The 21,101-nt window shown below is 37.3% G+C and overlaps 1 protein-coding gene across 1 annotated transcript in view; it reads right to left on the bottom strand.

Moving 5' to 3' along the window:
- Window positions 1-21,101, bottom strand: part of LOC140140008 (sodium-coupled monocarboxylate transporter 1-like) — an 88,509-nt gene that overhangs the window by 31,663 nt on the left and 35,745 nt on the right. The window contains exons 2-7 of the mRNA XM_072161817.1: window positions 17,041-17,293; window positions 8,541-8,678; window positions 7,216-7,281; window positions 6,208-6,259; window positions 3,415-3,482; window positions 443-597 (exon numbers count right to left, since the gene is read on the bottom strand). Of these exons, the coding sequence (XP_072017918.1) occupies window positions 443-597; window positions 3,415-3,482; window positions 6,208-6,259; window positions 7,216-7,281; window positions 8,541-8,678; window positions 17,041-17,244 (683 nt within the window). The 5' untranslated portion in view covers window positions 17,245-17,293. The remainder of the gene's footprint in view (window positions 1-442; window positions 598-3,414; window positions 3,483-6,207; window positions 6,260-7,215; window positions 7,282-8,540; window positions 8,679-17,040; window positions 17,294-21,101) is intronic.

Here is a 21,101-nt window from a genome sequence, read left to right as displayed (position 1 = left end):
ATAAAGAACTTTTGAGCCGTGTTCGTCATTTTTTCAGGTCGTTGGAAAGTGTGTTGTTGGTATCTCAATATTATAAAGTTGGCCTATGCATGATATGAACCTAATGCAAACAAATCTAAACATTCAATTGAACCATATCCATAATTTAATACTGTAAAAACTCGATAGTTAGCATATTAAATGTTCTTACTATCGGACGCTTTTAAAACATGCAAACTTGAAAAGCCCCATCCACAGAAGTGTAAAGGGGTATGAGCAATCATCGATACACATAGTTATATGCAAACAAGTAAGCCTGCAAATGTGTGTCTCAACCCCATTAGCTCAGTTGGTAAAGCACCGGACTTTGGTACAGTTTCATGTTTTCAAAAGCGCTCTATATAATAAGCACATATGCTAACTCTCGAGTTTTTACGGTATTATAATGAATAATACTACTCACTTGAAAAAGTCAATCCGTTCACCTTCAAGTCCTATTCTCCACACTTCTTTTACACCACCAACACTTATAGAGCTCTTAATGAAGAGAGATATTACTGCGCCGATGACTATGAACATCTGAAAGCAATCTGCCCATAGAACCGCTTTCATTCCACCCTGAAATAGCCAAACACCAAAGAGATTAAACCAAAAGAGAGCCAACTCAGAATTGCCCCGTGCATAACACTATGGTAAATCTTAGTTTGCCACGCATGAATACCAGTATTCGTGTACTTACGAGTCTGACATTGATCGGCAAATCTCAAAATCGAACGATAAGTTGCGTCGATCTTTGAGCTTCAACGTACCAAGGTTAGTGTACGAGGTAGCATCTAGTGCGCATGGTACAGAGCTTTATACGCTGAACGCAAAAGACATGCACTTTAAATCTACGTTTACCGGGTGAATGGCAAAATAATCCAGAGGTACACTATTTTTCCCTCTGTGAGCGACACGCAAATATGTGACCATCCACCACAACTGAGCCCGGATTCATTCATTCATTCATGGTTTATTAAAAGACACAATAGCAGCTAAAAGCTGAATTGATGTGAAATGTACAATCATTTTAAAAAAAAAGCATGGCATATTTAAATATCAAAAATATCACTTAAAGTACACAAAATAATCCAAGGGGCGAGACCTCATCCTGCAACCAGGTCCGCAGCTAAAAGTGCGGTCAACTGAACATGGGAAAATGGTGGAAATGAGGTGGTCTCACCCCAAGGATAAAATTATTCTAATACTGACCAATAAATATGATATTGCACGTGAAGGAATACATTATTCAAAATAGATAACAGTAAAAAGAAGGAGTCGTGTTGGGGCGAGTCATCATGATCTCAGAGGGGTGAGAGAGAAAGAGATGGAAAAAAGCACCAAACCCCTAATGAGGGCATGACCACTCGCTCCAAAGCAACTACACCAATAAAACATATCAAAGCATACAAGAAGATCAAAAGTTTAAATACTATTGCACGTATGGAATTATATAAAAGATGTAACACAGGCATTGTAAACAAAAGCGACACATGGTTAAATTGTTGAAATGCACATTAGGTATGAAAACATCACTAAAAAAATGGTTGGCACATATTGCAGTTAAGAGTTCAGCAGTCTGGTTAGGTAAGGTATTGCACTATCATAGTATCTTTTGGTTTTCCAAGTTTGGGTTGTAAGTTTGTGAGCTCCACGCAAGTTTCTGCCATGGGCAGAACGCCTATCAGTGGGTAACCAGTCACGGAAGGTTGGGTCTTCAAGTAATTTTTGGCAAAGTCAAGACATATTTGATGCCTTCTTGTAGCCAACGAGTCTAGGGAGTATACTTGGAGTGCATCATGATAAGATATGTATTGTTGACGCAACATGATTCTCAGTGCCCGCTTCTGGACTCTTTCTAAAGCAGCGGATAGAACATTTGTGAGACTGCTATGCCACACAGGGACCGAGTACTCTAGCAGTGGTCTGATGAAGCCAACGTAAATGGTGATCAGATCTCGCAGGGGTAAGTTAAACCGCTTAAGAGTAGTTAACATGAACAATCTACCTGCAGCACGTTTTATGACACTGTTGATATGAATGTCCCACTTTAAGTCACTGCTGATCTGAACACCCAATACCTTGACAACATCAACCTCTGCTAATTGCTGATTGCATAATAATAGCGGAGAAGGTGTGACTGGTGATTTAGAAAACCAACCATCATCGACATGCACTTGGTTGCATTGAGTGACATATTATTGCTCTCAGACCATTGGTCAAAGTTATTAAGATGCTCTTGGAGATGACTTCGCTGATTCAGCCTACATTTCTCCACTAGTGTGATATCATCAACATATTTCAGTGCAGAAATGTGCTGAACATTGGAGATGGCAGCATCATTGTTTAACACTAAGAATGAACCTGGGCCAACCAAGGTACCTTGTGGAACACCCCGTTTTAGGGTTCTCCAACTAGAAGTGATAGACTGATAACGCACACACTGAGACCTATTGCTATGAAAATCGCACAACCACGGAATGATATCAGGTCTGGTACCCATATCAATGAGCTTGGGGATGATAATGTTGTGATCAACCCGATCAAATGCCTTACTAAAATCAGTTACCACTACTCTACACGTACTCTTAGGTTTATCAGTATGCTCGTACAACTCGTTGAGCAGTTTCACAAGATAATGGGATGTAGATCTGCCCTCTCAATTACCAAATTGGTTCACATCAATGCGAGGCTCAATGTCTTCCATGACCCAATTCATGATGAAAAATTCAGCTACTTTAGAGAAGTGATCAGTGAGTGAAATGGGTCGTAGTTTGTCCCAAGTAGGGCGCGTAGTTTTAGGTATCGGCACTACAACCGCCTTCTTTCATTGGCGAGGTACAACTCCTTCCTGATAGGAAGTATTCAAGATTTCAGTAAGTGGAGAGCTCAATTCGTACGCAAATTCACTGATATTCACGGATGTCGCCAGTGCCACTATTGAGATATGCTCCATTGAACTTAACAATAAACAGTAGGAACCAAAGGATTTATTGACTGTTTTATTGATTTTTCACTACTTAAATGTCAAGTACTATAGACATGATATACATCATTTTAAAGCTAATTTCAAGCAGAATAATTTGGTTGAATATCTCAAAAATGATGATTGGCGACTTCAGGGCTCAGTTGTGCTGGATGGTCACATATGTGGAGTCGGTATTCTTTGGCTCTAATCTCTTTGCGGAGTCGGTACTCTTTGGGTCTAAAATCTTTGCGGACGTGGTACTCTTTGGGTGTAAGCTCTTTGGAAAGAAACCGCAAATACAAAATGTTTTCCAAAACTCGCAAAATGTTGACAATAAGTAATAACATAAGGTACAATAACGACATTATTGTAAACTGCTAAGATTTGATATAATCGAAAATCAAAAATGCCGAATAAAAATCACTTACCAAAAATGTGTATATCAAACACACAATGCTTAGAATTAATATCGCCTGTGTTAGATTTATATCAGTCACTGAAAAACAATCAAAGTAATCCTTCAAACAACATAAATAGTACAACTTTAGAACTCAGTCACAGTTACTCACTATTTTCACCCTGATGTGGCAGTGACATAAGTGCATATTGGGCGAAGACTCGAAGCGCTGGTGTAAACATACACACTCGCTTAAAGACACCTTGATTGCACGAGCGAAACAGCTGCCTCAGCGCGTTGACGTCACAGCCATATCAGGGTGAAAAGTGGTTATTGCTTAACTTGTTCTTTTGAAGTTTTGATCTGTGCAGCATTTTGTTATTCCTACCATTGATTTTTTAGATGGTACTCCAGGTGAAATTTCATGAACACGTTTGTTTCCTTGTTCTTATTTAATAGCAAGTTATATTATTTGACGTTAAGCATGATTTTAAACTTTGGACCACATACAAGCAAACACTCGAACAACAACAACAACAAAAGCCAACTAGATGCCACAGTAATGTGTTTTACCAAACACGAATATCTATGCCCGTGACCACACCTAACACCTTCACCTATTCACAAACGAAAACTTGGTGAGCATCATGTGAAAGCGATTGTTTTAAGCTTTCATTTGATATACATGTAATGCTCATAACAATGGACTGCCCACACTCTCTCTAATACCCTACCAAGCCTTCACTCTTTTTATAGCCTCATCAGACCATCACTCTCTCTAAAACACCACCAGACTGGACCAAAACTCTCCCTTATACCCACTCAGACCCTCACTCTCTCTTATACTCCACCAAACCATCACTCTCTCTGAAACACCACAAGACAGGACCACTCTCTCTCTAATACCCCACCAAGCCTTCATTCTCTCTTATACTCCATCAGACACTCACTCGCTCTAAAACATCACCAGACTCATAGACATACCACCTAGACCTATCACTGCCACAGAATTAGAGAAGGTGAACCGGGACTCCCTATACCGCCACGTACAATCGCGCCGTCAGCTATGGGGAGAAAATTGGGGGTTCGGGTCCTTGCCGACCGTGCGCGGAGACGAACGAAAACAATCATGCGTCTCATCTGAAGCGTTTCGTACTCGCGTGCTGGTCGCATCAAGTGCGTCTCTCAAATGCGCCCATCATCCATGTCGCGCTTGCATGACAACGAATGCCTCGAGCGCATTCCGAGGGAAACCGAATACCCCCAATTTTTGCTCCATGCCTGTATCAATATGGCGGTCGAGTCCTGGTTCTCTGGTTTTAATTCTGTGATCACTGCCCATCCCTATGGCAGTAGGTGAAGCCACGTATCCAAGGTGATTTTGGTCGGGTGGTCGGACGCGGAGAAATAAGCGTTCATGTCTGGAACGAAAAACGCAATCGTTTGCGTGATTGCTGCACCGTTATCGCCCGCGTCAAATGCAACATGTTCTGTAGACGCGAACATGTCTGCTTGTTTGCGTCCGGGTTGCGTCCATGTCAAAATCGTTGCTAAACAGTGTTGACTTCACTACGCAAACCAAAGTCATAGGTCTAGGTACTTGTTTGTCTGGGACCAGAGTGACCCATACTCTCTCTAATACCCCACCAAGCCTTGGCTCTCTCTTATACTCCACTATACACACACTCTCTCTAAAACACCACCAGATTGGACCACACACTCTCTAATACCCCACCAGACCCTCACTCTCTCTTATACTCCACCAGACACTCACTCGCTCTAAAACACCACCAGACTGGCACGCACTCTCTCTATTACCCTACCAAGCCTTCACTCTCTCTTATACCCCATCAGACCGTCACTCTCTCTAAAACACCACCAGACTGGACCACACTCTCTCTAATATCCCACCCCTTAACCAACCACACCCCTTGTCCCATCATGACAACCTTTTGAGGTGGTCCAAAATGAAAAATCAAAATGCCTACACATTTCCTTTTAAGGGAGTTTTTGTCAAGTGATGAGTTTCCTTGACGTACGATTCAGACCTTTATCATTGCAAACACAGGTAGCTAACAAAATACTACCTATTGCGCTACACTGTGTTAATATGTCGTACCTAGTTTGCTTTGTAAATCCTTTAGACTTTGACCTCTGGGGATGCGGCTAACATAGAATACATCTAGGGTCATGGGTCATCATTGTACCAAGTATGAACCCTGAGGGCGCTGTAGTTCCTGAGCTAGAGCTGTTTGAAACTTTACACATATTGCCCCCTGTAGCCCATGACATTTGACCTCTGGGGTCGATGTTACTGCAGAAAATATCTAAGGGTCATGGGCCATCGTTGTACTAAGTATGAACCCTGAGGGCGCTATAGTTCTTGAGCTAAAGCTGTTTTAAAAGTTTACACATATTGCTCCCTGCAGCCTATGACCTTTGACCTGTGGGGTCGTGGCTACCATAGGTTACATTTAGGGGTCATGGGTCATCATTATGCTAAGTATGAACACTGAGGGCGCTATAGTTCTTGAGCTACAGCTGTTTGAAATTTTACACATATTGCCCCCTGTAGCCCATGACCTTTGACCTCTGGGGTTGGGGGTACCCTAGGAGATTTTTAGGGGTCATGGACCATCATTATACCAAGTATGGGCCCCGAGGCTACTTTAGTTCTTGAGCTAGAGGAGTGCAAAGAAGTGGTCTTAAGAAGAAGAAGGCGAAGACGAAGGAGAAGACTAAACACAACGAATACAATATCTATGCCCCGTTGCACGGGCATAGATAAAAACAAATTGACAAAGAAATAAACAAAACGCCTTACCTGCAGTTAGTGCCAATCCCATTGCGAATGTGGCGATACTTGTGTGTATTATCTGAAACAATGCCAATAATAATATTTTTATGACAAGGCATATCTAGGTATTCAGCATAAAAATATCTTCTTGTATATAGAGACTTCTTATATGTGAGCTATTAACCTCCTTGCCCGAGTGGTGGACTTGTATTAGGTAGCTTCTAACAGAACAGAGGAATTGATGAAGGACAGCATCGGCGGCGTATAAAATGGACTGGTTTGCTAGATGTTAAGAGTTGTCATCGATGAATATGATGAAAAATAGGGGCCCCAGTACGGAGCCCTTACGAACACCAACTGCTTTGCCATTTATGATAACTTTCCTGGATCTATAACTTAGAAATCGGTTAACCAGTCATCAAGTCATGGAATGTTCCAGTGATGCCAAGTTATAAGAGTTTAGTCAGAAGATCTGAATGCCATGCACGGTCGAAAGCTCTGCTGATGTCAAGAGAGACAACGCAACGCGAGCTTCTTGATGAAACGACAGTGAGATGGGCCTGAAGTTAATTGCCCGGTGTGATATTATCGCCCCTCTTGTAGCATGGTATGACATTTGCACACTTCCATTGTGTAGGCATATGCCCTTTGTCGAAGAACAACTGGGAAAGGCGAACAAGAGGAGTCGCAATTTGAGTACAAGCTTTGTTGATATCTAGCATCATCGATTATTGTTTGCCTGGGCCACACTGTTCGAACAATTTAAAGACATACCGGGTAGGGACTGCCTTCCTGTTTCGTCTTCAAAGATAGGTAACTTAGTAATTAAGATTAACTCTATAATTTAGTTTAGATATTGTTTTTAATACTTTACTACAATAGCTATGTACTATTAATGTATACAATTATGTCTGTGTGTATTTATATTTGTTCGTAGATATTCTTGGGGTTGGGAGGGAACGGCAAGTGGGGTGGGAAGAGTTTGCGGAGGGAGCAGTGCGTGTATTTGTATAAGTCTGTGGTATGTTTTCTTACCATGTATACGAAAAATACCACAAGACCACATAATTGCACTGCTCGATTAAAACGCATTTCTAGATACTGAAAAGAGACAGAAATGTATCAGAAAAGTCAATGAATTAATGAGATTATACAGGAAAAAACAGGTTTTCCTTACAAAATAATTATTTCCTGAGCACATGATGAATATGCTTTTGAAGATTGCAACGTATCACATCCGGTATGGTATAGGGCTTAATAATAAGTGCACAGAAGAGTGAGTATTCAATAACAGAAATGTCTAGCCTATATTTCCAGGTTTGCGTCCTGAAATTTCGAAAACGGGTGAAATTCCATTTGCAATATTACTGGAAAGAGCTTGAAAATGCAATAAAATGTATAAACAATCACGGAGTTGTCCAAAATACATGAAATATGGCTCTCAAATTTAGGATTTCGATTGTTTAAAACATTGTCAAAATGTAATTGCAAAGTATTTGTCGGAAGCATATTTTGTCATATCTCGTCAACACTTATTATTTATTATAATTATGTTAGAATATTTAGCAGGAAGTTTTCAACAAAAAATGTTTTTTAATGTTATAAAAATGTTTTATACCATTTATGTGCCCTTTATATAACCCAATATTTGCACGTTTTCTGGCAAACTTTTCTAACCTTTTGTGAATAATATCGAAACGTTTTGTGTTTGCTGGGTTTTGTAGTCCAAAAATAGCTATGTGCATTGACCAATTACGTGACATATTAGGGACCGATCGTTATTTACCGCAGGGGGGAATGGGTTTTTTGGCAAAAATATCGACAAAAAATTCCGCGTTTCCCCCTCGCGTCCGCTCAAAATTTTCGCGTTCCCCTTGTTTTCCCAATTTTCTCCATTTAAAATTTAACAATCCCCCTCCTGGTTCAACTAAAATTTCAGGTTCCCCCTCAAGACCACAAAAAATTTCGTGTTCCCCCTAAATTTACCCATTCCCCCTGCCATAAATAACGATCGCTCCTTATTGCAGATTATTTTCATAAAAACTGAAATATACCCAAATACACTCAACACTTTACCGTAAAAACTCGATAGTTAGCGTATGTACTTACTATCGAGCGCTTTTAAAACATGCAAACATGAAGAGCCCCATCCACAAAAGTGTAAAGGGTTTTGAGCAAATCATCGATACACATACTTAATAGTTAATACGAAAAAGTAAACCTGCACATTTGTGTCTCAACCCCATTAGCTCAGTTGGTAAAGCGCAAGACTATGGTACAGTTTCGTGTTTTCAAAAGCGCTTGATAGTAAGCACGTATGCTAACAATCGAGTTTTTACGGTATGTATTTAATAATTTACCTCGTATATACTGGTGAGTTCCAATTTATAATAAATAGGATAAAAACAGCGACCGGCTACCCAGAGGGAGAAAGTCTGTGAAAATATGCCCCAAATACCCACAGTTCCACCGCGGTAGTACACATCTGCTGTGACACCCTGTATGAATGGGAATGGGAATGATAAAAATACAAAACGTACGAGTCAGTGCCTACCACGGTAACAGACAATTTCGTTCCTTTGGCAAAAATAAATCAAAACAAGGTTATAGTATGTTAGTGCAACTTACATACTGTGGATCACTATTCCTTGACCGATTTCGGTCTTAAATATAATACGAGCTAAAAGATGCAGGTTCTAATAATGACATTATCTGAGCACTGGGATCTTAATTCCTTTTCGAATCTAAAAATCTACAATTAAACAACTGTGAAATTCAAAACTACAAATGATAAAATAAAGTGATCACCATCTGGACACCATCTGGATGTGTGATTGATTGTTATAGCGCCACCACTTGTCCACATCGTTCCGTCGAATGTGGAAATGTGATGGCACTTTCAGGCTTTACATATGTTTTACTTTCAGGTCTATTGCAAAAACAAGTTTATCTCTATTCGAAGAGAATAATTATTACATTACAAGTTGACACTCGTTACAATTTTTTTAATTTGTATTTCTCTTGAAAAAAGAAAAATGTGTGGGTAAAATTCGGGCTCGTACGTGTTCTTCCCCCGTTTGAAGCGAAATTGATTTTCAAGGCAGCGGGCTATGACGTAAGTAAATGAAGCGGACAATAGAGAGCTTGCGAAATGGCGTTACTTTAACTTTAACTTTAACTTCTAGAGGATTATAGAGGATTATGTATTCAACACCAAGGTGGTTTTGAATACATAATCCTCTATAATCCTCTAGACGTTAAAGTTAAAGTTAAAGTAACGCCATTTCGCAAGCTCTCTACTATATCATGCTCTCATTTACTTGTGTGACAAGTTGGACATTGGCAACAATGAGTTGTACTATTATTTACTATAACAATGCTGCACAACAATTATGCAGACGAGTGTTCTCATTTCGGAAACAAAGCGCACCAGGTATTGTTACTATGCGTTTGCTTTGTAATATTTCATCCAACATATCGCACAGGGAAATCAGATACATGAGTTTGTGGACTTAACACGGTTTATATACTAGTCTCAGATTGATCACGATGAAATTTTAAGCTCAAATTATTTATTTATTTGTAGTCCTAATATTTCTCATGATATTGATATACATATGAATTGTAATATCACAATTTACTAATATACTGCGCCAATAAAGTATCCTTACACTTGGATTAATCACAATTTCGAAACTGAACAATATTGGGGTAAATTTGTTTTTTTTAATAGATGTACTATTTAATCCTGCACGGTATGAGACCACATTGAATCCAATGTGACCTCAAGAAGTGAAGTTACAAGCAATTGAATAGACGAAAGTCCAGATTTAAAAGTGACAAACTGGCCTATACAAGGCACAAAAATATTCCAACAAGCGCAACAAAGAGACAACTCAGTTTCATGAAGCGTTTAATATTTAAAGCAGCGTTTATTTCAGTTTTTACTTCTCTGTACTTTTCATAACTTAAACAGTTCTTTTGTTTCAGTTTTCTTTTGTTCCTTTTGATTTAAATTAAAGCCAAACGCATAAATTAGCCATTCACCGCTCTCAAACCAGATGTCTAGTGGAGTTTTGAATAGGCTAGTTTGTCACTTTTAAAACTGGACCTTCGTCTAATCAAATGCTTGTAATTTTGCTTCTTGAAGTCACATTGGATTCAATGTGGTGTCATAATGTGCAGGATTAGATCTATTAAAAAACAAATTTACCCCAATATTGTTCAGTTTGGAAATTGTGAATATTTTTTCAGGTGTAAGGATACTTTATTGGCGCAGTATATATATATAAAAAAAAAAAAGAAGCGGCTGATTTTATTCATATGTTTAAAAACCATTAAATTTGTAATACTTTATTTAGAGTCTTTTTTCTGTGAACAACAACAGCCCAGCAAACACAAAACGTTTTCGACATCATTCGCAAAAGGTTATAAAAGGTTGTCAAAGAACGTTTAAATGTCGGGTTATATAAAGGGTACATTAATGGTATAAAACGTTTTCATAATATTAAATAACATTTGTTGGTAATTTACTGCACAGCAAACACAAATGTTTTACAGAAAACATTTAAATGTCGGGTTATATAAAGGGTATAATAACGTTTTAATAACATTCCAAAAACATTTTTGAAAACTTGGTACAAATCATTCTACACAGAATGTTATTTTGGGGTTGAAAAAACATTTTGCAAAAAATGTTTGCCCAAAATATTTTCAATAACGTTTTTAAAATGTTTTCACGACCTTTATATAACCCGACATTTAAATGTTATTAAAACGTTTTGTAAAAAACATTTGAAGAACATTTCTGTACTTGCTGGGTGCAAATATTTTAACATAATGTTATTGACAAAAGTGTTGACAAAATATTTGGCCAAAAATATTTGCAAAAATAGTTTACAGTGACATTTCGAAAACATTTTAAAAATATTGTTGTTGCGTGTTTTCAAACAAAACGTTTTAAAACGATTTCATGACCGTTATATAACCCGACATTGTAATGTTATTAAAACATTTTTACCAAACCAAAACCCAAAATATAACTTATTTAAAACGTTTTAAAAACGTTTTAGTGTTTGCTGGGAGTATACGTTCTGTGCATTGATAATGTTTATAATCCCTTCTCGCAAAGCAGGCACAGTCATTTCATGACGTGAATTTTTTTCTAGGTCAACTATGTCTCGTTCGAAGGAACTCATCGCTTAAGTTGAGTTTTTGCAGATATCAATTTTAAACGTCTTAAAAAGGCGTCATTTTCATTGTCAATGATATGATGTTGTTTTTACAATAGACCAGCCCTTTAACGCTACCCACAGTTTTACCCTATTGTTAAAGTTAGACCGTACAAAATGAATGTTTTGGTTCTCGTCCCTCCCGCCTCAATTTCTGGGATTTGTCAGATTTGTTTTGTTGGGGCGGGGGGATTTTATTTAGAGCAAGAAGAGTGATAAATAAACGTTTTCCTACACTTTTTAGGGCCTAGAAATGGTGATCAAAACATCTGTCCACAAAAATCCTTGCCCCCCCCCCCACACACACACACCCACACTTTGACATGCCACAAACACCAGAAATGGGAGTAACGCAGCAAGCGTGACATCAGATATTAAAACTTTATGATGTCATCTACTGACATGAAGTACTGTATTCAGATGGTACTTTTAAAGAGTATGTTGACACATCAAAATATATAAACTGGCGCTCTCTGCAACATTGTAGAGATAGTACAAAGTGTAGAGCATATATAACCGGCTCCTTAAAGTCCAAACAGGTGATTCCATGTTAGGTACTTCAAGGGATTGTAGAATTCGCTGCAACTTTTCTAATCCAAATCCGAGGGAAATTGGTTCTTCCATTTTCCTTGGTGGCATAAAAAAATCACAGTCCCATCTGGTGAAATATTTTTCAGATTATATTGTCTACATGATGCCGTCCATTTTCAGTTTTTCTTTCATAGTGTGCACCTGTCCATCAATATGATCAATGTCCATTATTTGCATGATAGCAGGTTATCAAAGCTCAGTCTGTTTGATATTTCAGATCTTTTTATTGTAGTCATAGTTCCACTGTATGAACACATGTTTTCTGAGAACGCGTTATCATAAAAAGTATGAACGCCGGATCTCCACCAAATATAACCGGGCTTTATGAGGTCTGTTGGTCTGGGGAACTAACTCAGGTAGAGACTTGATGAAAATACAAAGTTAATATTCCTTTTGCTTGAGTATGATATTTATTTGAGATCCTTCTTCTTCAACTTCCAAAACTTAACTAACTCTCAAAACACATTTCTTAACCCACATCACATACATCCAACTTAACCATCCAATCATCATGTAGGAAACCATCACTTTCCTAGAACTCATCTTAATTGTTTTACCATGATACAGTAACTTTGTTTGTACTATTTGTCTTAAGAAGATGGTGGGCGGTAGCTTCCTTTAATAAAACCACCTTATGAAGGATATACACTTTTGTACTCGGAAAAGGATGAAAGTAACATTTTTGGCCTAGATTGTGGTTGTTCATAATCACTTTTGTGCCAAGTAAGTCATGAGAACCATAGTTGACTGACCATTGTGATTATTACTCATCCATCATCAAGGTTGCAAATATAAGAAACATAATTTATTTCTAAACCATGTTAATTAACTATATAAAATAATTAGTAATCATTATCATAACCAGTTAATAACAAAACAAAAACAAAAGTAATAATCAACAGTTTCTTTGGCCTATGATACATATATGGCGGAATCTTCACAAGAAGAGAGTTCAGTTCAAGATTGCCATTTTGACATTTGGCACTGATCATGCTGATGTATTCCCACGAAGCTGGCAAGATCTATCGACTCGGTCTCAGAGACTTTGGAACTCAACCAACAGTGGCGGCACCAGCATTTATTTTTCGGGGGCATTGGGGATGGCAAAGTGAATTGCCGGCTCTGTGGGGCGAGCGGTGTCATCTTGGAAGATTGCATTAGTTCCCAGATTATAAAGATATGGGATTGCAGCTTGCGGCATAGAATAATGTTTCTCACTTCTAAGGGGGCCCAGACCCCCCCCCCCCCCCCCTGCTTTCGCCCTTTTTTCTGCTTTGGACACCCGACACTTCATGTTTACAGTAATAATTTATACAGTTAAAAATAGTGAGAACTTGTCCACGATAGAGTACGAATGACTTTAATATATAGCTTCATTTCACAAATTTTCGGCTTTTTCAAACTCAAATTGTATACATTAAAGCAATATTATAACATTATCATACAAAATAGATTAGCATTTCTTTGACATAAAATGTTAGTTTTACTGTCAGATATATCCCTTTATTTTTGAGCCGAACAACTACGGCAAAGCAAAGAAAATTGGAATTTACTACCAGCGCGTATGTCGCCAATACGTACCACTCCTTCGGTCATGTTGTGGTACGACCCTTTGTTAATGTAGATCACCGTCCCGCATGCCATGTAACGTACTGTCATGACTGTGTGTTATGAACATCGTGTATGCGTTCGACTAATAATTCCATCGTAATAATAAGACGCCGGTTCCGGCGCTTTATTCAAAATCTCGGATTTTCACAAAACTACAGCACCTAGAGTCTTGATTTTTGCAGGGTATATTGGTTTAATAAAGTACAATATAATCGTGTAAAAAATGAATTTTAAAAAATCAGTGAGGGCGTCCTCAATAGCAAATGTTATAATATGGCTTTAATAGTACCAAAATAGTCCATCAAATGGTTTCAATTGGGCCTTCATATATCATCATACAAGCCCTATGCAAATGTTCTGTTACAAAATATTTTTAATAAAAATTAATGCATTGTCACCACTGTCATTATTGTTAAGGTATTGGACTGTTAACCTCGGGTTTAAGTCGTAATCCCAAGTTCGAATCCGTGTTCTACCCGAATTATTTTCTTTCAATGCCCCAGCAAACACAAAAACGTTTTAAAAACGTTTTAAATAAGTTATATTTGGGCTTTTGGTTTAGGTAAAAACGTTTTAATAACATTAAAATGTCGGGTTATATAAAGGTCATGATAACGTTTTAAATCGTTTTGTATGAAAACACACTACAACAATATTTTTTAAATGTTTTCAAAAAATGTTATTGTAAACTATTTTTGCAAACATTTTTGCCAAATATTGTGTCAATAGTTAAATAACATTATGTTGAAATATTTGAATCCACAGAAATGTTCTTAAAATGGTTTTTTTTTTCAAAACATTTTAATAACATTTAAATGTCGGGCTATTTATTATAAAGGTCATGAAAACGTTTTTAAAACGTTATTGAAAATATTTTGGGCAAACATTTTTCGCAAAATATTTTTTCAACCCCAAAATAACATTCTGTTTGGAATGTTTTATATCAAGTTTTCAAGAATGTTTTTAGAATGTTATTAAAACGTTTTTATATCCTTTATATAACCCAACATTTAAACGTTTTCTGTAAAACATTTTTGTTTGCTGAGCAGTAGATTGCAATTACATTTTTAAACACCATTTGTTTTTTCAGGTGATTTTTTTTATAACTGCATTTTCATTGTTTTAGTTTTTCCAGAAAATGTGCTGTATCAAATGTATTTCCTTTCACTTTCACCATAGCTTAGGCGATCTATTACTATAATATGGACCTGATAATTTCGCACGCTTATTAATTATATTCGTTTTATTCATGGACTACTTCCTTATTACTTATTCATCTTTCGTTTTATTCATGAACCACTCCGTAACCTGATGGCTTTTGAAACATTTTTTTAAATTTTATTTCAACAAAATACAACGTTCTCAACAAGATACAGGGTGTCCCAGAAAAAAAAACATCATGCGCACAGTTTCCACCTCGACACACCTGAGCACACATTTTCCTGCAAGAGCGTCCAAGCAGAGAACAACAAGCAGTGAATGTCTCCACCACAGTATGATTACACTACACGATTGAGTGTATAGCAATGTAAGAGCTTTGAAGCTTCTAGCTGAAAAAATGGGCCTCTTTGATTGGTTTTTGTCGAAACCTCAAGTGTTTCCCTCATCCAATCAGAATTTTTTTTTTATATATCAAATAAAGCTAACACCCCCTAAAAACACTTTCAGTCACTAGGTCAACAGATAACGCAATTCAATGTTATAGCAAGGTGAATGTGGAAAATCTGTTGAAAATTAGCTATCCAAGCACATTTTTTGACCAAAATGTAGGTTTTAAAAGTCAAATCCAAAAGTGTTCCTTTTATGTCATTAAATAAAAGAGCACACTTATATTGTCCATATACTAGAGTCACTAGAATGAGCAATGGTCAATTCTCTTTAAATTGCAAATCTTGTGCAAAAAGTTACTATTTTCGCCTGTTTTGTCATACGGTTGTGAATTTAATGAACTATGACTTTTAAAAAAGAGCGCTTACAAATTAATAGGCATATTTTGTTATGTGAAATCCTTTTTGGTTCTATTTAAACAATCTGTTTCTTGCAAAACATTTTAATTCGGTGTTGTTCAAATTTGAAAACCTGCATAAAATGAAAGCTAGCATGTAAGATGGTGCTCAGTACTTGTAACTATATTTTTTGGTTAATGTTGATATAAACTGTTGCATAAAGAATTATTGGATAAAGAATTCCAGTTGGCTTAAAAAATTCTCACACACATTATTATAGTTTAGAATATTTCCAAGAAATTTTAATGCAAAGTTTAAATCTTTTAAAACTTCAACATTAATGTTGCATGGTATCAAAAATCACACGTAAAGCTGTAAGCACTTGATCATTGTCATTCTTGGCTCAAATGTTCTTTGGAAAGTTAAAATATAACATATTTGCACAAACTAAAGAATTAAAATTGGAACGCTTCCAATTGCAGAAATCAAAGTTTTCTCGGACAAAATGTTATTCATCTTCAGTGATAGCATGAATAACATAACAACACCGTCGGATTATATAATGTGGACTAAATTTAATGAGATACACAAACTTTAGGACGCAGGTAAAGAGTATGAAAAAAAAACCGCTCCTGTAGGAATGAACTGCATTGATGCGCGCATTATGTAATCGTTCATTTCTTCGCAACCATTCAACTGACTCACGTTCAATTTTATTCTCTCAGTATTTTTTTCTGGGACACCCTGTATAGCATCGCAGTCATTACTTAGGCCCCGGGAGGGGGTCACTACCATTGTGGCCTTTACACTATCAGCGATAATAAAAACGCGGGAAAAGGGTAGTTTTTCGTGGGTAGGCACGATACGCGCGTGTCGTGTTTAGGGTATCAAAATATGAAAAATTGGAAAAAGGGGTAGCAAAATAATTATTGCAATTGCTAATACGCGGAAATGAAATTTAGGGCATGAAATTTGGTGCAAGGAATAAAATCCCTGTTTAGGGTGTGAAAACAGGCGCGTGTTTCCAGTTTAGGGTATTATTTTAGCCAAGGGTTAAATCCTTGTTTAGGGTGCTTTTCAAAAGTTGATTATCGCGGATGGTGTACAGGCCACAATGGGAGTGACCTCCTTGGGCTTAGGCCTCCCGCGCTTCGCTACCGTTTCCATGCGATATGCAAATATGAATACAAATTCTTAAATTACAGTACATTATTTTTTCAAGGACCCCTATTTCACAGGGTCGATCAATGTTGTGCACAGTTTAATAGCATTAAGCCCCGGCCCAATATTGTTTGTGAACGCTCCATGCCCATGGCACGTCAAGTCGTCCATGACGGGGTTAGAACCCACAACCTTGTGGTGACTCGAAATCCCTAACGGTATTATAGATCATCCTGTTTGTTGTCGATTGAAACAAATAAATGTACTACTATAACAAACATTCGTCAAAATCATGATAGTATGCCTACTGTTAAGCTTACCTGCACATAAATCCCAGTGAAAAGACTGGCCAACAGGGACATTGCTACTGGGAAGGCTCCCATACTCTTATCAGCCAGTAGGTATTCCTTAGACGTCTTCTGCTTACCACCAATGAGGGCGTAATAGATACCTATTCCCACGGAAACCCCCAGAATAATGGAAAACACCAGCCAATCGTACACGGAAAACACTATGGACGACATGTTGGTTTTGTCTGCGTTGGTTGGTTTTAATTCAACTTGATGCGGGATTCTGTAGCGTAATGTTAAAGTGATAAACAATAACAAACATTATACATTTAAAAAAAAAAAAAAGCGCAGTGATTTATAGTGCGCTACGCACAGGCGCAACGCCTAGACGTTGATCCACAAGCCTCAGCACACTTTACAGGTTGTCGCTGACCACCACGGCCCCACATCATTCCATAAACCATTAAACAACAATTCAGGGACTTTGCTGCTTCAAGAGCGCACACCCTAGACATTCCACAAATAACCTTCGCAACCAGGATCAGCTCCCCGAGTTTCGTACGGGTTACAACGAGACAAATTAGCAGCAAGTTCCTTGTCCAGGGAATTTCAAGCTAACTCAATTTTTCCACGAGAGCGTACTATTGTCTGTCCAATTAACTTAGACACCCAGTTTTTGTTACTTCTTTGAAAAAATATCCACTTACAAAGAAAGTCATGAAAGAAAAGTGTTAACATTCGCTGAGACCTAACGGGATTTTTGTGTTTCCAAAGCATTGAGTGAGAGTTTACCAGAAATTCTATTGAAATTGGAAGGTTTTTCTCAAGACTTTAAAAATAATCCGGTAGAAGTTGGGTACCTCTATTTTGGAAGGTCTCATTATATAGATTTGTAGGTATTGTGATTTTGGATAGTGAATGGATGAATAGTAAATTAATTATACTCCTCACCAAAAACATTTTATAAAAATGAAATATATAATTCAGCTCATAAAATGCAGACAGTGTTTCTAATTGGCATATTTATTCTTAGTGTATTAACTCTGCTGTCCCTCAACCAATTACAACAATTCGGCGCGGTATTTGAATCTTATTCTGTGCATGCTTTTGGCTTGGCCCAATTACAAGAAAATACAAATTGTATGCCCTATGAATGTTCTGATGTTATTGGTGAGGAGTATAATTCACAATACACTCCAGACGCATAGTAACTTGCCCTATCATTTGTTATAATGCACCAACTGAAATTATTGATTAGCTCCAAACAAAGGATTTGAACCGGTGTCCTTCACCGAAATCATGGCACGTCAGCAATCCATTCAATCAAATATTGTCATCAACCTATTTGATCGTAGTGTATTTGTTGTGCGTGTGAGACGACCTCTCGCGGTAGATTGCAAACATGCTTTTGTTGAATCGATTTGAGTAGACCGCCATTATTGTGAATTAGTAAAAGGATCAAAGAAAAAAGGGTGGCATCACTGATCAATATGCATTGATTACCATGTTCAAACACCCCTTACTGTAAATAGATTATCCCATCAAAAGTTTCAAGTCATTAGGAATATTCGGCTGGACCCAGATATCTTGCTGTAAATCGGTCAAAATTGAATAAAAGTAGACAAGGAAGAATATTTTTCATCGCGTTACTAATAATTTCTGTTAGGTCTGGCCGTGTTTAGCAACTTTGCTTTCATGACTTTTTGCCAAAGTAAAAACTTTTCGAAATATATCCTAAAAACCGGGTGTCTAAGTTATTTGGACAGACAATAGGCACCGCCAGGGTTCGAACCCGCAACCTCTCGCACAATAGTCGAACGCCTTATCGATTGAGCTAACTTGACTGCGTTAAAATAAATATAATAAAAGAAACGAAACTAATTCATAAAATAAATTATAAAAAAAGAAATTTAAAAATAAAATTATCCCGGTGGTCGCCCGGTTGAAAAGATTCAGTCGAATCTGTTAAGTCTGTGGACCAGGGTAGATAAAATAGTTAATGGTAAGGTGCAATATCATTACCATATAGTCCAGTCAGAGTGGGTTTTGACTCACCACTAATTGCAACAGAATTTTTGTTACTGCTATGCATTTTAGAGAAGTCCCCCGAACAACTGAATTTGAAATTTGTTTTTGCTGGAAACGGTCATACAGGGTTTAAAAATTGCTCAAATCATAGTTCAATTTCTCAATGTTCTTGCTGTATGTCCTGATTCACTTGTCCTGCGAAGATCACTGTTTAGCGAAGTCCACTGAAGACCTTTATATCCTTTGCTTAGATTACTCGCACTCTTGACTATTTCCAAAACGGTGCTATTTTCACCTTTCACACAATTTCTAATGGAAAACAGGCCACTTACGTTGACAAATGTGTTGTTTCATAAACCAGACTGCAGCAAGTCGATGGAAGAATATATTCCTTTCTTATAATAAGTACGCACTTTGATGTATTCTAGATCTTCTCCGATATCACTGGCTAAATAGTAGTGCATTGACTACATATAATATGGTTCGCAATTTCCTTTTTTTTGTGGCGCCCTCTACGGAGGCGCGCCACAATATAGGCATGATTTTGTGAAAAGCTTCTAATTTCACTCTTGCTAGATTGACTTCGCAATTGTTTTGCTAAAATTATTCCCAGCTCAGAAATAAAACCACAATTTGCTTGGATTTTATTTTATTTATTTTTTCTGATATGCACGGGATAAAATGGTGAGCGTATATTCTTTGTTTAAAATACAAAATTAGGATTTATAAAAACACCAAATAAATCCTGACCTTTGTATGCGTTCAACCAGTTTACCGTGTGCCTTAGAACCCGATAGACGGTGACATTTGACCATACACTAGGATCCACAACATGCTCATCTATCATGGTAACAGTTCTTAAACCCTAATACATTTGTACATTCATCCTTTGAAAATTTGGATACACAAACTCATACTCTGCAACTTGAGGTCAAATTTTGCACTATGATTATGTAATTGAGGTTATTGGACTGTGCCATTGGGATGAGACTCTTGTGGTCCATAGTGATAAGATCAATTAACGAGGCCTCTTAAACTGATGGCTTTTGTTTGCTAATTATACCATAGAATCTATATAGCGGTTATTGCCAAAGTTGCAATATGGTGGCACAATTGGGCGGCAAACTGTATGCAAACAACACGGCATATTAATTATACATGTTCTACATTGTTGTATTTTAAAACACTGAAGACCAAAATTGACTAGCTACTACCTCCATGATTGGATTAAGTAAATAACTAAATCCTGTTATCTACCCAGCAATGTTTGCTTATCTTAATAATTGTAACAAACTGTAGTGTACTAAATGGTATAAGACAGAAAAGGCAAACAGACAGAAATTTAGAGTTTTAAATTAGAGAGTTGACAGGAAGTTGTAAGAGTTAAATTGTTATGGACATGATTGGTGTAAGCGCTAAAATGTTGAATGTCAGATCAAAGTCATCCGAGGTAAATTAAGTAATGTCAATTACAAATTGTTACAGGTCATTTGAGGAGGACTAAGTTTATATTTGGATTGTCAGAACACCTTCCCCAATCAAACACAGTTCTCTTGCATTGGATCATCTTCTACTCTTCCCTAGAAAAATCATTATAATACCAAATCTACACACCATGGAATTCACCATATCACGTCCAAGTTCACATTGGGCGCCACATTCCTTTTTTAAAGGAATTTTTATCAAGAAAATGGACTATAATACTGTGAAGAATAATGTGTTTGAAATTTGACCCTGTATGACCTTTTGCCGCCAAAAACTTAAAGAAGACAGTAAAAGATAACCGAAAGCGAGAAAGAAAATAAAACGGACGACAGACATGAGGAAGTGAAAGATAGGAATAGAAAAGTGGAAGATGTTTGGGGAAAAGAAAAGAAATGAAATGAAGCGAAAGCTGAATTTGGTGTCGGATCAAAATGTGTTTAGAAAACCGTACATGATGCAGTCATGGTCCACACCACTCCACGCCATACATAAATTCTCCCAGTCACATTTCCCCAATATGAAATTTTTAAAAAGTAAAATTTTAATTCTTTTAAAGTTTGGCAGAGGCGGGGTTCGAA

This window comes from Amphiura filiformis, chromosome 18 (assembly GCF_039555335.1).
Source record: "Amphiura filiformis chromosome 18, Afil_fr2py, whole genome shotgun sequence".
In the NCBI taxonomy this organism is placed as follows: Eukaryota; Metazoa; Echinodermata; class Ophiuroidea; order Amphilepidida; family Amphiuridae; genus Amphiura; species Amphiura filiformis.
Note: the sequence above shows the minus strand (reverse complement) of the source record. Positions and strands in the feature narration are given on the sequence as shown.